Source organism: Thunnus thynnus, chromosome 3, assembly GCF_963924715.1.
Source record: "Thunnus thynnus chromosome 3, fThuThy2.1, whole genome shotgun sequence".
Taxonomy (NCBI): Eukaryota; Metazoa; Chordata; class Actinopteri; order Scombriformes; family Scombridae; genus Thunnus; species Thunnus thynnus.
In genome coordinates, this window is record NC_089519.1 from 8,004,605 (window position 1) to 8,020,683 (window position 16,079).

Here is a 16,079-nt window from a genome sequence, read left to right on the forward strand (position 1 = left end):
ACATAATTAAATGTATTGAATACTCCACAAACTAAGACAGGTAGCAAGTGAAGTTAGTCGTCTGTCAAAGTAACACCACGATGCCTTGAGGAGATGCAGCAAAACAAGTCGAATGACAGAAGTTAATTCTTAAACACAACAGACAAGAGTCAGTCTCAGAGATGTTTACTCACCAGTCATCTAGTCAATATAATAAATTAAAGCTATTTTAAATATATAAATTATACATGACATGAATAAAAAACTATTCCAGGCACAACCCATTACCTATCAAGTCTGTACATTAAGTGGACTATACCACTATTAAGCTGTTACTCAAAGCAAGAGGCAGTACAGTGAAAATACAGATTATCATGAGGAACACTTTATTGTCTCACAAATATAGCATTTTTCTTTTTAGCAAAACACCGAGGAAAGTAATGAGTCTTCACATCCAGTTTTAGCACTGGTGGGAGTTTTAGGAATGCTGGACACTAGCTCACCACAGCTAGTTTGGCCTTTCATAACCTCTGACACTTTATGGTACATGATGCGATTATTAATACTACTGAATCTTCCTGAAACAAATGAACAGATACCTATTTGGTCATTTCCTATCTCCTAAGTAAACAGTAACTTAACATGATACAAACCAACAACTGATCAAAATTCAAGTCAAAATTCAAAATCAGCTTTCCTTCTTACACTGCTGGAACAAAGGAGTGACAGCAGCAGAGTCTCTGCATTGACTGCAGAAAAAAAAATAAAAATAAAAATGTAAACACAGAATCAACAACTTCAGTAAACCAAGGTAGCAGCTGTACTGCGTGGCCTGCAAACCTGAGGATAGGTGACAGCAGAGTGAAGGTCAACTGTGAGGTCAGGAAATCATTTAAGTAAACCAAAATACCTTTTCAGTCACGATCAACACAAATGAGCTCTGTTGGAAAAGGTACATTCAACAGTTCAAGTCATTAACATCTGAAATAGTCTACAAAAATATAATTTACTCTGAACACTACATGTAGCAAATGTTTGACCTCCTAAACCTTTTAAAATCTCTTCTCTGTAAAAATTGGCAGCACAGAACTTGAAAATTGGCTGTTGGTTTGCTGCTGTTATTTGCCACTTATAAAACTGCACAATAACACCTATCTAACACTTCAGGCACCAGTATTTTAATGGCCATTTACATCTAGCTAATGCACATTGAATTGCTTACTGCAGTGCACCCATTACCATCTTGGTAAAAACAATAATCCAATACACATTAAATAGAATTTAAAGTGACATTAGAATTTTAAAGTGACACTCCACAAAAAAAAAACACTTCTGTTCTGAGTCTCATGGCTGTAAAAACATGATCGTTTGTGATATACTGAGCATACAGGGGGACAGCAGACAGGATTATGTTGCAGGAGTGACTTCAAAACTTTCTTTGGATGTTAACCCAGCTAGCTTAGCTGCCATAAAAGTAGTAACATAAGAAACAACAGCAGCATAACAAGAGCCACTTTCAGATCTAGCTGTCACTCAGAATGTTGTATAAAATAATAAAGTCATGATGCAAAGTGCCATTATCATATGGCACAAATCCAAACTCATTCTTTCCTTCATACACACATACACACTGCATATGACTGAATGTTACCAATGTAGCCAAAAGACATCACAGCACATACATAACAGCACCTTAAAGTTTTAAGTCCGACTCATCATGGGACTGAAAGTTGAATCCCAGGTTGGGATTCATCACAACATACTTGATCATAACTAAGCATTTTTCTGCTAAGTCTGCATGTTTATGCAGCTTTTTTCTTCTTCCTTCCTTTGCCATAGCCTCGTCCAAACCAGCCGCCCTGCACAGCTGTGGCTTCTGCTTGGTCCCCAGCGCCACCGGAGCAGTCCTCATGCCCAGCAGGCGGAGCTATGACGTCACGAGTATGGCTGTTTACCTCCTCTAGACGCAGCGGTGTGGCCAGGCTGAAGATAGGGTCCTTTGCCCTGAGGACACAGAATGAGACAACCTAAGCTGAGAGTCAAAATGTTTGTCAAATCTGTGTGTTTTCTGCGTGTGTGTGTAAGAGTGTGTCAGGGGTGAGTCTCATGTTTGTACCCTTTGTAATGGGAATGACTAATTTATATATTAATGAGGCAAATATTTTCAGGTTTTCTGTGTATAATGGGTATAATTACTTCCTTTGGTCCTTACCTGTCATACACAGGAACCTGAATGTTCAGCTCCTCCATGAGAAGGCTCATGACATCATCGCACTTGCCATTTATTTTCAGTACGGCCAGATCATCTTTTGGCGTCCACTACAACAAAAGCACGACCACACAATCACCCAGCAGCACTATGTTTTCATCGTATTTCAAATTCATTCATCTTATTCACATAAAATGTCAAAAGTAAACATACCTGGAGGTTGACAATGTAGAGTTTGGGCCTTTTGCTTGCTGGTCTGTTCATGCACCACAGACAAGCGTATTTCTTCAGCACCTATAAGAGAGACTGAGCTCACTACACTGTAAAAGATGCTGCAAGCAAATAAACCATCAACTAAAGATCACAATATAATCACATCAGACTACAAGATTAAGATCATAGTCTGAGTGAGCGCAACCAAATGGAAGATGTGAATTATCCCAAATCTAGTAAAACTGATATTATAATTAGACTTCAAACAACTACGACTCTATCAGGGTTTTTGGAGTATTTGGTGACAAAGGTTGTACTGTCTGAACAGGGCAGTTAGGAGTAATGCAAATTTAGGAAAAACTAAATTTGCATTAGAGTTTTTCCTAAATTTACATGAACAGAGACAAAAAAGGTGGTACATGGTACAAAGACAGGGTTTGAGGTTGAGTACTGGGGGGAAACTCTGAGGTTATATCACAATATGGAGTGTTGAGTCTTAACATAAATCTGTCTTATTTATAATAAAGTCAATATTGTGTTTATTACGATACATAAACATAACTGTTGCCATTAAGACCATCTGTCCAGAGCCAACCTACATCGGATTTTACTGAACCACATCACATTTATGGACACATCGTAGGCTAATGTGGTTTATAAAACCTACCTTCAGACTGGAGCCTAAGCAGAGGATAACATCCGCCTTCTTGGCAGCCTCTGTGGCTCCCTTCCAGTTGAGAGGTTGCTCTAAGGTCCCTCGTTCCCCAAAGTGCACTATTGTGTCCCTGAGTTCACCGCCACAGTGGCTGCACCTGCGGTCTGTCCCATGGCGGTGCAGCGATGTCCGCTCGGTCACGTCAAATAAACGCACGTACTCCCTGACTGGGGAACAGGACGTACACACCTGGAGAACGGATACAAAACCAGCACGTTAGGGTAACTGTGAAATTTTGGAAAAGTGTTTTCCTGGACAGGTCAAAATCAAAAAATAACAATAAAAAAAAACATCGGAGACACAAAATCTAGGCAATTTTCATGTAACAGCATCTAACAGCATTGTGTATCTGTATGTAGGGATATCCTGATGAGGTTTTATTCCCTCATTCTTAGCTGGTCTCCCCTTCTTGTCAAACACGTTAAGCCGGTTTGTGAAAACAATGCACACTTAGCCTAAAGCAGGCCTACAATAAAATTAGAAAAGTGATTTAGGCATGTGTAACAGCTGGATCTGTAGAGGCAGGAGGGTTTTAGTCAAGGTTTACTGAAGTCCAAAAGTAGTTTTTAAATCAACAGCACTTCAGAGATATGAGTTAACTGAGGAATGTTGGTGACAAAGATTACATGTCTCTCTGTTCATTTGTTGTATGTGCACCCTGTGGTTCACTTGCTTGCAACACTGTGCATGTTTTTGACAACTATTGGACCCATAACCAAAAACAAACAAACAAAGGAAACAAACAAACAAAGGATCAGCAATGGATCCGATTATATATATAGCAAACATTGTATGTTTCATTTTAGTGATTAGAAGGCAGAACCTGAGGACAACAGTTGTGTTTGTGTGTGTGTGTGTGTGTGTGTTTGTGTCTCACCTCAATAAACATGTTTCCATGGAGCTCAGACAGGGCGTGTCTGGGAAGACCACTACGTAAGTGAAGTCCATCACAGTTTTGAGACACAACATGCTTCACCTTTAGAGACAAACACACACAAATGAGAATATGTAAATAACGATGTAACACCAACTATTAAACATTATTATTTCTTGGACTTACATACCATCATTTCCTTATAAAGCGTCCTAATGCACATGTGTGTGAAGGTCGGCTCTGCTTTACTCAGGTCAGACGAACTGTTTGAATAGAGAAACGAGGAGGATGATAACCGGGGAGTTCAGTTCACTTCAGAAAAAACATATGCAGCTAATTTCACATCACTGTAAAGACTACACAGCTCACCTGACTGTCCGGCCCTTCTGCAGTTGTGTCCACACCCCATTAGGGCCCCTGTAATCTGGGATAGAAGCTGCCTGAAATAAAATACATAATTAACTCTGTGACAGTGAAGAGGAAAAAAGGAAAGTGAACATTCAGAGTTTGGCGTACCGTACTGATCCCGGCTCCAGTGTAAACCACAAAGTGTTTTGCTTGTTTGACTGCTGCAGCCAGCTCCCTGACTTTACGTTTCAGCTCATCAGCATCATCACACACCTGCAGGTGGTTAAGTAAAAAAAAAAAAAGATGTTTTAAGATTTTACAACCACACACTTCTATAACAACCACAGACCATGTTTTCATCACATTATTTCTGTAGCGCAACATGTAATATATTTAGTTTAAGTAATATTCACTTATGACAAGTAGTATTTATTTAGATAAATTTCATATTTTTAAAAACCTAAAGGTGTATTCGTGCTCCCCAGAAAATGTCCACTGATCCACCAGAAATAAAACATCCGATAGACTGCACTGAAGAACCTTGGAGGATCTGACAGTGATCAAACCAGCTGTTTATGGTTTACAAATATTTATTTAATTTCGATGTGTATATACAGTATGTACAGTATTAATAACCAGTTACAGGTATACTGAGGGTGCAAATTCTTGAGATTGTTTAACCCTGAGGTGGACCAGTGTGCAGTCGACACATATTAGCCATAATGTAGCTTTTTACCTCTACATCCTATTGTTTTTGTCTACTGTACTTTAATAGGAACTTTAATAGTTTGGATGGAATCCAATCCCTTTCTTGAGGATAATAAGCACATTATCATGTATTTGTCTGAACACTCTGGTGCCACCCTCAGGCTAAACTGTCAATACAGCACAGAAAACACCTCCAGCAAGAGGCTGAGGTCTGTCAAGACCAAAACCTCATGTCACAAGAACAGTTTCTTCCCGTCTGCAGCTGCCTCATCATCAAGGCCTGAAACCCCCACTGACACTGACTCTATCACCCATGGACATTAACCATTATATTAACATAAAACTCCATAATCTTATATTTGCACATCTGTGATCTAACATGGTGTGTTACATTAACACAACTTGTATTATTATTATTTATTGCACACTGCATATGCTGTTTACTTCTTCTCAATATTTTGTGCATCTCATTTAACTCTCTTCAGTTTAAAATTGAAACATGTAGCAGCTCTTCTCACTTTCTTTTTATATTATGTAGGATTACTTAATTTTGTGTGTATTTTTGACTGTTACGCACAACACCAAGGCAAATTCCTTGTGTGTGCAATAAACCTGATTCTGACCAGGGCCCCCAGTTTATTTTTTTGGCCCGGGGCCTCCCAGCAGGTTATTCCAGCCTTGCAGATCGGGCCTGGCAGTCTCACCTCCTCCTGCTTCCTCTTGAGTACATTTCTGCGGACTTGTCTCCTGCAGAGCTCCTCCACAGTGTCTCTGTGCAGCAGCAGCACAGCCGCCTCCTCCTCTGACCGCTCAGACTCCGGTTTCTTCAGGACCCGTCCAACCTTCAGGTACCCCGAGGAGAGAAACACCTGGTTACCGGACAAACACTACGTGCACACGGATTAAACTGCTGTTTTAGCCAGCTAGCTTTGCACAAGTGGCTCTAAATGTGCCATTTTCTCGTCTTACCAGTCTGAAGATCTCCCTCTCGTTTTCCCGTTGCAGTATTTTAGCTTTTTCTAAAGCTTTTCTCTCCGCCCGTGAAGAAACCCCGCCGTCTGCCTCCTCTGCCATCCTGTTTTAATCAGCTGAGAAGTAGATATCTCCTGGATTCAAAACAAAGCTCACAGCGCCAGACCACCGACAGCCGCGGCGGATGTTGTCCGTTTAAAGTTAACCAGAAACGGCCTGCAGCGCCCCCTGCTGCTGGGAGCCTCATCCAGCATTCACAAACTTCACAACAACAACATCCAGGTGGTTAAAGAACATTTATTATCAACCACATACAAATAAATAACATAAAAAACAGGTCCGAAATCGCTAAGAATAAAAAACTTCAAAGGCTTACAAGTGTTTTGGCTTTTATGTAATCCCAATATTTAAGGCAACACACTCTTCAAGTATTAGCGTCAACACTAAGATCTGGTTGGATATTAACATTTGGATAAACATGAGAACAAAAATACTGTAAATATCATACTAAAGAGGGTCAATATGTACTCAATATCTGGACGTTTTGGCTGCAATGAATCAGGCTCTTAAACATGAAGGAACTGAACAATTAAGTCCAACTTTCAGAGCAGGTTTAACAACTGGAGAAACATCGTATGCAAAAACAGGTGAACTTTGTTAAAAGGCCCTTTTCACAGCAGACATTTTATCATAGCAGGAGAGACACAGGTGTAATTAATGACCTTAATCATGGCTGCGTTCCAGTTAGGTGTTTTAGTCTCAGAGTCGTAGTATTGTACATGTAGGCTCACTAACTTGGATAACTGCATGCTTGCTTTTCAACATGTGACCCCTTAAAATAAAGTAATGTCTATCTGCGACTATGTGCTATGTCTTTGAGTTGTAGACAGTTTGCCTTTTCAGACTGATTTATTTTTACAGGCCTGAGGAAGTAAAATAATCCAGTAACTCACAAGAAAAATGAAAAGATTTAAAAAAGACAACCCTATAATTTTGTGTTGCTTAAGTGTAGTTTTTGCTGCTTTCCTACGTTTATCTATCTTGAGACCCCAAGGCTGGGAACTGAACAGAGCCATCATTAGTGTTCTTCATTACACCTGAGCTTTTCCTGATCATTTCCGCTGTGATTTAAGTCTTTCATGTACAGTGCAAAAGCTTTAAAGGTGCAGCCAAAAGGATGCCGAACTGGTTCTTTTCCCCCAGCTCAACGTTTTTGCCACTAACATCTTCAACATGAGTACACTGGGGATGGTGGAAAAGACGGAAAGCAGACGTGGTAAAGAAACTGTTACTGACAGTGGTAGTGGCTGTAGTGATGTATCTTCACCTCTGAGTCATTGAATGTAAAACTACTCTGTAAAATCTTGTGTCCACAGGGTCACCTGTAGTCACTATTGTATTACACCTGCTTGGAGAACTACGATACAGTGATATTTTAGTCGGCAACAGGCATAACTTTGTGTCAAATTTGGATTTGGAAACTCAAATGTTATGTTATACAATATTCATGTAATCGCTAGAGGCCTTATTAGGAGTCCTCACTGGGGCCAATTAGGAAAGTGTCATCGGGGTCTAGAGGAGTAAGTGCTCTTGGGGACCCTCTGAGGATTTGCTCTGAACTGCCCTCGTTTGGTTTCTAGCGGCTGCTCGGCGGAGGATCCATTCTTGAGTCCAGTCCTCGTCACAACTCCCCTGTGTCTCTCTGCTGCCTTTTTCTGGATCCTGGAGGGAAGAGAAGGCAGGGTTTAGCTGCTGACAAAGGTACTGCCTAAGAAAAAAAGATTTTCTTACCCTGCAGTGCTTTCATTAAAAAAAAAAAAAATCAAGCTGAACACTGCTATTTTAGCCGGCTGCGACACTACAGGAACACTTCAGAAAAATGTCTGACGTGGGATGTTAACTGCATTATCAAAATATACATGATGTTAAATCTTCTGCAGAACTTGAATGTTTTCAAACGTTGGGTTCATGTCACATGTAATGACCTACTTCTGTCTCGCTTTCTACCTCACACACACACACACACACACACTTGAAAGACATGTTTGTTATTCACAGCACTAAAGAAAACAGATCCGCTGAAAAAACTTACATCTTTCCTCTCTTCCTCTCCAGCGATTTTTGCGTCGCAACTGACAGAGAGCTCTTTCCTCTGGAATGGCCTGTGTGCCCGCTCTGAACAAACACATACACACATGTACAGGATAGATTAGCCTCTGCATTTTTCCTCAATAAGATGCTTCAGTAGAAAGGAAAATGTACACAATACTTTAGTCCTTGCTGCCCATGCTAAAGGTCAGAACAACAATACAAGTGCTGTGACAGGAAAAAACAAATCAACTAGAATCTGTGTCATCACCATCCACAGCACTCATCGTAAGGGAGGTGAAAGGTCGCAGCCTTGAGAGGCCTGAACAGCACTGGTGGCATAATATAAAGCAATATTTTTCAATTATATTTAAATGATAAAAAGTGAATCAATGTGATTTAATACTGATATTTCTGTACAATGTTTTGTTTTTGGCCCAGTCGGTGTAATGTATGATTTTTTTTTTTTTTTTTTTCAGTTCGACCAGAGCTTTACAAAAGGTCACCTGTCGTCTGAGCTCTCTCTCTCTCTCCAGCTCTCTGTCCCAGCTGATCAGTTGCATCCTCTCTCCGGCTGACAGACTGAAGAATACGTCGTAGAGCTCGTAACGTGCGGCGCGCAGCTGGAGGGGCAAACAATTACACAGCAGACGATGGTTTGAATGAATGTGCGTAATCACAGTGTCTGTTGTGCTAAGTGCTAATGTGGGGAATAATTGCTCATTGGCGGTGTAGAGGAGAAGAGGAGAGAGAGGTTAACAGATGGATACAACATGTGTTTGCCTTAATACCTGAAGAGTGACTCTCTCCTGCAGTAAAAGGTCCTGTCTGCTACAGAGTCCCCCCCTGCCAGGGCTCTGCTGCTGGAAGGCTTGCAGGAACTGCTGTGTGTCCTACATTTACAAAAAAAAAACACACACACCCACTTTCAGCTGCAATATGCCTTTTTTTCACAAAGGACATTTCAACATGTTGCAGTGGGAAAAACACAGGTGTAAATAATAAAATTAATGATGGTTGAAATACATTTAGCTGCTTCAGTTTCAAAGTCCTGGTATTGTACATGCTGATTTACTGTCATGACTTACTGGCATGCCTGAGTTCAATGGAGCCATCGTTAACGTTATTAGTAACACCTGTGCTTTTCCCTACGATAACAAATCAAAATCTTCATGTGAGCAGTTTTTGTTCTTTTGTTGTTTTGTGCTACTATGGCAGATGTGACACTGCTGTCCTCACTCACCCCGATGGTGCGCACCAGCTGCGCCACTCTCTCAGTCCTCAGCAGCCTGCGAGTTAGAAAACCTTTCACAGCCGCTAACAGCAGGGGGCGGCAGCGTTCTGGGAGAGAGCTGGAGGGCTGAAGAAGAGAAGGAAGACCAAGAGCGAGCGATGAGAGGGGTGAATAATGAGGACCAGAGGGGAAGAGAGAGGAGAATGCTAATTCCATCAATGACAACCAATTAATTTCCCCACGCAGATTCTCAAGGTCTTTTGGTTGGCATCTGTTTAGCGCATCAACACAAGTGGACTTGCAGCTCATCATTATAATAAGCAGAATAATAAGCAGGTGATGTGCTGTCACTCACTTGTTGATTCTAAAGCTGTTGCATTAAAGGCACACGCTTCATCTAACTGAAGCTGAGCTGTTGGTGGTGGGCTAGCGTTTAGGATAAGGATTAAGACATCCGAGGGGGAAGTATCAGTTTCACCTGAGTGTGTCAGCCAACCGGTGATGAATAAAAATTCTGAGGACAAAAGGATAAACAGGACAAGCTTTTTGCATCACTGACATTAGTGAACAAATGTGACGGTAATACCTGAGAGAAGGTAGAAAAGGTCATCGTGTCCCCAAGACGTGAGCCTGACATGGAGCAAGGGAGGGACACGCTCTGGAGGAGACGGTAACGCACCGCCAAGGTCTGAGAGAGAGAGACAGACAGAGAGAGAGACATGAGGTTGGAGGGAAGGAATAAAAGAAGAAGTACATGTGTGAGTGTGTGTGTGTGTGTGTGTGTGTGCATGTGCAGGAACGCACGTGTGCATTTGGGAGCAGGCAAGGTTGGAAAATATTGAATTGGAAAGGACAGCAAATGAGGCAGGAGGAAGAAATTAATTGAGGGTAGAGAGAAAGAGACAGGAGGGGAGAGATGGGGCACAGAGGCAAGAGGGATGAGATGAGAGGAGGAGGAGAGGGATGATGGGGATGAGGAGACAGGAGAGATGGAGAAAATGAATACAACCAGAGTAAAAAAAAAAAAAAAAAAACGACGGTGGAGGAGGTATGAGACAAAACAATGAGAGGGATGAGAAGAGAGAGAGGGAAAAAAAAAAGAGAAGGAGAAGGGACCATTAGCGGTGGCACTCGGCGGGACGATCTGGCACTTAACCACAGACGCTCATGAATTAAACAAATTATCCTTTCCTTTTCTGTGTCAATTCCCTCGGTCCCCTCCTCCCTCTACCAAAGAGTCCAGCCAGCTCACTCTCTCATCACATCACAAATGATGGAGGGACAGAGGGGAGTCGAAAAGAAGTCTTTTTATATAAACGGCTTATGTTAATTATATTGTTGTTAAGGATACATAAATTAAATAGAGACTGTGATTAATAGGGCAAGGACGCCGACCAAGAACAAATACAGACACAAGCTGAAGATGGGAGAACTGGTTGCCAAAGAACAGCAGGCGTCCTTGAAGTCTTGCATGCGCGCACGCACACACATACACACACACGCACACAGAAACAGGCGACCATGCCAGCTCGCCTCTTAGGGATGTAATGAAACATTTATAGTAGAATCCCTGTGTGTGTGTGTGTTTTTTTTTTACTGGGGAGAGTCTGAAGGTCTCTTGTAATGAGCAGATGTCTGTAGTCTGCACACGACCCGGGTCTCTAGAAGCACACTTGAACAGGTAGGGCAACGTGTGTGTGTGCGTGCGTGTGTGTGTGTGTGTGTGCATGCATATGGAACAGCGCCAGAGCCTTTCAAAAGGTCTGCTTCTAGTTTTCACAAGACAACATTTAGGGTCAGTGTAATATCACAGCTTGGTGAATTCTTAAAGGTTCAGAAGCTCTCGAAGCCTATTCTTAAAATATGGAGACACTGGGCTGGATGTTAATTCTTAATTTCTCATAGGTGACTTTGGGTGGAGTTTAAAAACCTTGGTAAAGTGAATTATGGCTGCTGTACAAGAATTACGTACTCCGTGATCTGTACAGCAGAAAGTGATGCAATCCGATGCAAGAAGCGGGCCAATGGGATGGAGGATGTATCAGTATGACAGTGTTTGTACTATATCAGGTGTTATAGAAATATCTGGTACGTGTATCTGTCATTTAAATACCTAATTCTTCACAGTTCCGTTTACCGATAACATCCTTTCTGTCCGCATGTGTCTGTCTCACCTGTAGTAGTTCCTCCTGTTGTCTCCTGTGCTCTTCTTGCAGGGCTCTGACCTGAGCAGCGTGGGCCTGTTTTAGTTGCTCCTGTTTGTCCCTCTGACTGCCATGACCTTTACACCACTGCACTGCAGCTAAAACAAGTTAATATCACAATACATTGTCACATATGAGGATAAACCAGTGGCAAGACGAAAATCCCAATCCCAACATCCAACCACTTGGTTTACAACCATGTGTCGTTTTTTAAAATATATTTTATGTATTTGTTTGTAACAGCATATACTTGACCAAATCTATGACTAAAATAAACAAGGAACAAACCAAAGTATCAGGCTTTGTACAGCCTGTACAGATCCATTTAAAAAATGCTGTGATTGGTCCTGATTCTGCAGATCGACTCAAGATGTCCATACTGCTGTTCTTATTCTAATGTTTGGTTTTTGTGTCACATTTGTACTGTTGATCTCAATCTGAAGTTCTGTACATCCCAAGAGCAAAACTTTTTTTTTTTTTTTACAGAATATGGCATTAAGTTGAACTCGAATCACATTTTGACCTCCCTGCCCTGGTCTTACCTCTGGGAGTTCTGGAGTTGGGTCTGACATCTGAGCCAGCTCCTCCGCTGGTATCTGCGCTCCTGTCCAGGCTTTCCTCTGTCATGTGCATGAGCAGCCTCCGTTTGACCTTGGATACCCCACCCTGACCTTCGCTCCCACTCTCTGGGGTCAGATTCTTCTCCTGAATATGATGATCTTTTGAGCCCGAGTCAGAGCCGGACCCATCGAGGAGCCACAGCCCAGATGGTGTGTCCACATCGTATGACTGGTTGAGAGACGGTGAGTGGGTGGTGTCGTGACCTTCCACAGCCAACTCATTCTTCCTTTCCACTGGGTGGTCACTGGTATTCGACAGAACGGGTACATTATGTGGAGCCGGGTTTTCAGATGGAGCATTTCGGAATACGTCAGGAATGCGCATCCGCTGGGCCACAGAGAGGATACATTTAGCTTGTGGCTGCTGCTTTCTATAGACGCCCTCCTGTCCATAACTATTAGTTGGTCCTTCTTTACCTGCAACTTTCTCCATTTTTCTCTCTGTTGTTAAGGTTTTGACAAGCCTGAGCTCTGTTAAAGTAACTGCCTCTTTTCCTTCTTTGTGCAGGAAGAGAGGAATGTCATCTGTGTCACTAATGCTTGGTTCGGGTCCTGAATCTTCGTGCATGTTCTTGCAATTGTCGAATGATTGATTTCTCGGCCACTCCCTGCACATTTGGTCTTGCTCCGCATCACTGCTACCACCATCATCCCTCAGCTTGTCCTCCCAATAGTCACAATCACTTTGACCGCGCTGCATATGTTTATCATCTTTAATTTGCTCTGTGTGCTTGATGCCTTCAAAACAGACATCACTATGGAGGTTGCTCTCAGTTTGGCTGTGACTCTCTAAGTTTTCTGTCAGTGTGGACTCCAGATCTGAGATCAGCACTTTCAGACTGGACAGGTTTGACTCAAGCTGATCTATGTGCTGTGAACTCTTGGCAAAAACGCTTGTTACATCACCTTCAACCACTTGATGAACTGCTGTGTTCTGATGGTTTTGAAGTCCCAGGTTACCTTCTTCTTCAACCTTGCAGTCTTCATTCAAGCTGGTATTGACCAGAACTTTCCCCTTTGAGGTCTCTTCATCTTTGATACTCCCTTTCCCCCTGCAGTGAACAGGACTCCTACAGAAATTTGGGGCTGGGATTGTGCAAAATTTGCCCAGTCCAGTACTTTGCTCTCTGGTCAAGTAAAAGGATTCCTGAACCCAGGAGGTTTCTGACAACACCGGCTGTTTCTGAAGGAAGGCGTCGATTTGTTTAGGTTCTGTTATGACCTCTTGTGAAATGTTTAGCTTATTATTTATTAAAGTTGTTTCTTCCTCAACATTGGTTATTTCCTTCGTATTTCCATCTCCTGTTAAATGTGTGCTTTCAGATTTACAGTTTGCCCTTTTCCCAGTTAACTCACTTACAATCATCCTGTCATTCTCCTGGGATTTCTTTGGTGAAGTTTCCACTGACGGGATAAGAGTGCCTCTCTTCTCTTTAGTTTTCTTCCCCTCTGCAGTCACTGTTCCCTTGTAGGGGAACTCGTCATTCTCCTTATCAGAGAGGCTCTGCTCCTCAACTCTTGGCTGTTCTTGTGCTCTCTCCTGAATTTTAGTGTTTTTGGCTTGGTTCCTAAGCATCCGCTGGCACCGCCGATACTCCTGAGATTTCTTCAGCAAGGCCTGGAGGCTCAGACGATAAGGTTCCTCACATGGCTTTAAGTCTGCTTCATCTGACTTGTCGTCTGCTGGTTCTGTTTCTCTTGGCTCGTGCTGGATATGTAGCTCTGTTGTTGGACAGTGAGGAGTGTTTAATGTCTGAGATAACTCTGGATTGTCTGAGAAGCCACTGTTGTCTAACGGAGAGACAGAGACCTCAATTCTGTCCAAATTTCCATATTTGTCAAGGTCAAGTACTGTGGTAGAGGGAAGGTCATCTTCACTCTCTATACTGTCCAGATGACTGTTTTCAGATTTCTCTCCTGGCAAAGAGTCACATATGACTGAATCCTCCTGGAGTGAGGTACAGCAAATGTCTTTTACAGCTATAAAATCATTACAAATGGATGACTCTAGTCCACTCCTCTCCAATTCTTCTCCATCTATGGGAGGGTGGCTAATAATATCTGGCATCTTGGCGATTGTGTTAGAGGTGTTGTGAAGGAAAAAGCCACCCATATCATCAGCTCCCTCCACAGAGCCAAAGCCATGGCTCTCTCTCCCTGCATAAATCCTTTCAGAGACACTGGTGGTGTTTTCAACATTCTCGTAGGTCACATAGCCTGAGGATACTGACCGGTGGCTCACACCATTAAGTGAATTTGGTTGTGATAGCTGTTGGCTGTCATGATGGTCAATAAGGCATCCTTCCTGATAACTTTGCTGGGGTTTCACATTAGAGGTGAAAAAGGCACTGTATGTAGTTGATGACAACGGAGGAAGAGAAACACCATCCTCTCCTTTCCTCGCAGGTGGTGACAAGAACGACAGACTATCCTTTGTCCCTGTAGAGAAATTGCTGTGCGACACTGACCCACCACTGGTGTTATGGGAATATGAAGATTTAGTATTAATCTCCGATTCTTGAAGCAACTCTTCCAATGTTGGCGTATTCCTCAGCTGCAATTTGTGAGATATCAAGAGGTCAGAGAAAATTTGTTTACTTTCATTTGATCAAAACCATGTAAGACATCACGTTATATGGCAGAGAATGTCTAGAGATTATAATTTGAACATTAATTACCACTCTGTGTAACTCAAAGCTGCTCTCATACATACAATAACGTAGGCACATAAGTGTAGGCACACATTAGGCTTGCCAAGAGGGGAGCTGAAAACCCAACTTCAATTACCTGAACGCTGTGTAGAATAGTTTGCACATAGGCCATCCTTTGATCGTCCTTAAACTTTCTGTGGACTGCAGCCTTCTGTGCTGCATCTCTGTGTCGCTGCATTTCATCTCTCTGTTCCCTCGAGAGCTGTTATCAATAGAAAGCAGACATGGGATTTCATTCGCGTTTCATTCAATTAGCAGTTACTTTCATAATCGATTATTCTGTTGATGTTCAGAAGTAGAGAAAAATGGCCTTCAAAACTGCCCAGAGCACCAGCTGACTTCATCGTTATGCTTGTTTTGTGAGACAAACAGCCCAAATCTCAAATTCATTCATACCAAGTACAGCCTGACATTGATATCTATCTCCACAACCGACAGACAAGAGGCAGCGAGGGCGTAAAAGCCTCTGTCAGCCACGATTAAAAACCTGAATCAAGATCTGATTAGAAACCAAGTAAAACAGAGCTCATACCAGGGGAGGAAGGATGGGCTGTCCATAGAAGCGGATGAGAGAAGATGCAGCTGAAGGTTTGTGTTCCTCCTCCTCATCACTTTTCCTCAGCTGAGAGAGACGATGCTGCACAAACTCGTCGTAGTCCTCCATCGAGTCTCATCAGCATACGATCGTTAGTAACGTTAGATAGTTTAATGGCTTACCAACGTAAATACGTTAACTTTATCTTGATGTCTTTCCTGACGTTAGCTAACGTTACCGAGCTAGCGAGCTAACGCGTTAGCTCTCGTTGCTCTGGTTAGCATTTAATATCAAACTGTTCAGGTTAAAATATTTTGAACATGTTAGAGAGCAGAACTGAACACTGTCAAACAGCTCTGTGGTGTTACTTCTGATTAGACAGCAATACGATAAAGTCTAACAAGCTCACAAACAAAAACTCTCCATCAGAGTCTGTCGTTGTTTACATTTTTAACCGCTTCGCCTGCCTTATCGTTTCCCACCTGCATTCCTCGAAGACCCGCCCTACTCTGCCTCTGATTGGCTAGAACTCGTTGCCTTCGTTGGTTGGATTGGTTTGGTTTAGGCATGAAGAGAGAGATGATTGGGTTAGGTAAGAATGTCAGGGTCAGAGCCAATCAGAGGCAGAGTAGGGGCGAGTCTTTTCAGAATGCGGGTGGAATAAAATAA

At 42.3% G+C, this 16,079-nt stretch overlaps 2 protein-coding genes across 2 annotated transcripts; both read right to left on the minus strand.

The window, feature by feature from the left end:
- Nucleotides 1-342: 342 nt before the first annotated feature.
- Nucleotides 343-6,214, minus strand: sirt7 (sirtuin 7). The gene is made up of 10 exons (XM_067583752.1): nucleotides 6,016-6,214; nucleotides 5,751-5,888; nucleotides 4,507-4,611; nucleotides 4,360-4,430; nucleotides 4,181-4,253; nucleotides 3,994-4,092; nucleotides 3,069-3,305; nucleotides 2,402-2,482; nucleotides 2,192-2,298; nucleotides 343-1,983 (listed from the first exon to the last, which is right to left on the minus strand). Exons 1-10 carry the CDS (start codon nucleotides 6,118-6,120, stop codon nucleotides 1,782-1,784), a joined length of 1,218 nt encoding a protein of 405 aa, XP_067439853.1. The 5' UTR covers nucleotides 6,121-6,214; the 3' UTR covers nucleotides 343-1,781.
- Nucleotides 6,215-6,476: 262 nt separating this feature from the next.
- Nucleotides 6,477-15,854, minus strand: cp110 (centriolar coiled-coil protein 110). Its single transcript, XM_067583740.1, has 10 exons — nucleotides 15,408-15,854; nucleotides 14,952-15,077; nucleotides 12,087-14,718; nucleotides 11,515-11,642; nucleotides 9,927-10,028; nucleotides 9,350-9,466; nucleotides 8,898-8,999; nucleotides 8,613-8,729; nucleotides 8,111-8,193; nucleotides 6,477-7,740 (listed from the first exon to the last, which is right to left on the minus strand). The coding sequence occupies exons 1-10, from the start codon at nucleotides 15,537-15,539 to the stop codon at nucleotides 7,581-7,583; spliced, it is 3,699 nt and encodes a 1,232-aa protein (XP_067439841.1). The 5' UTR covers nucleotides 15,540-15,854; the 3' UTR covers nucleotides 6,477-7,580.
- Between the last annotated feature and the right edge of the window lie 225 nt (nucleotides 15,855-16,079).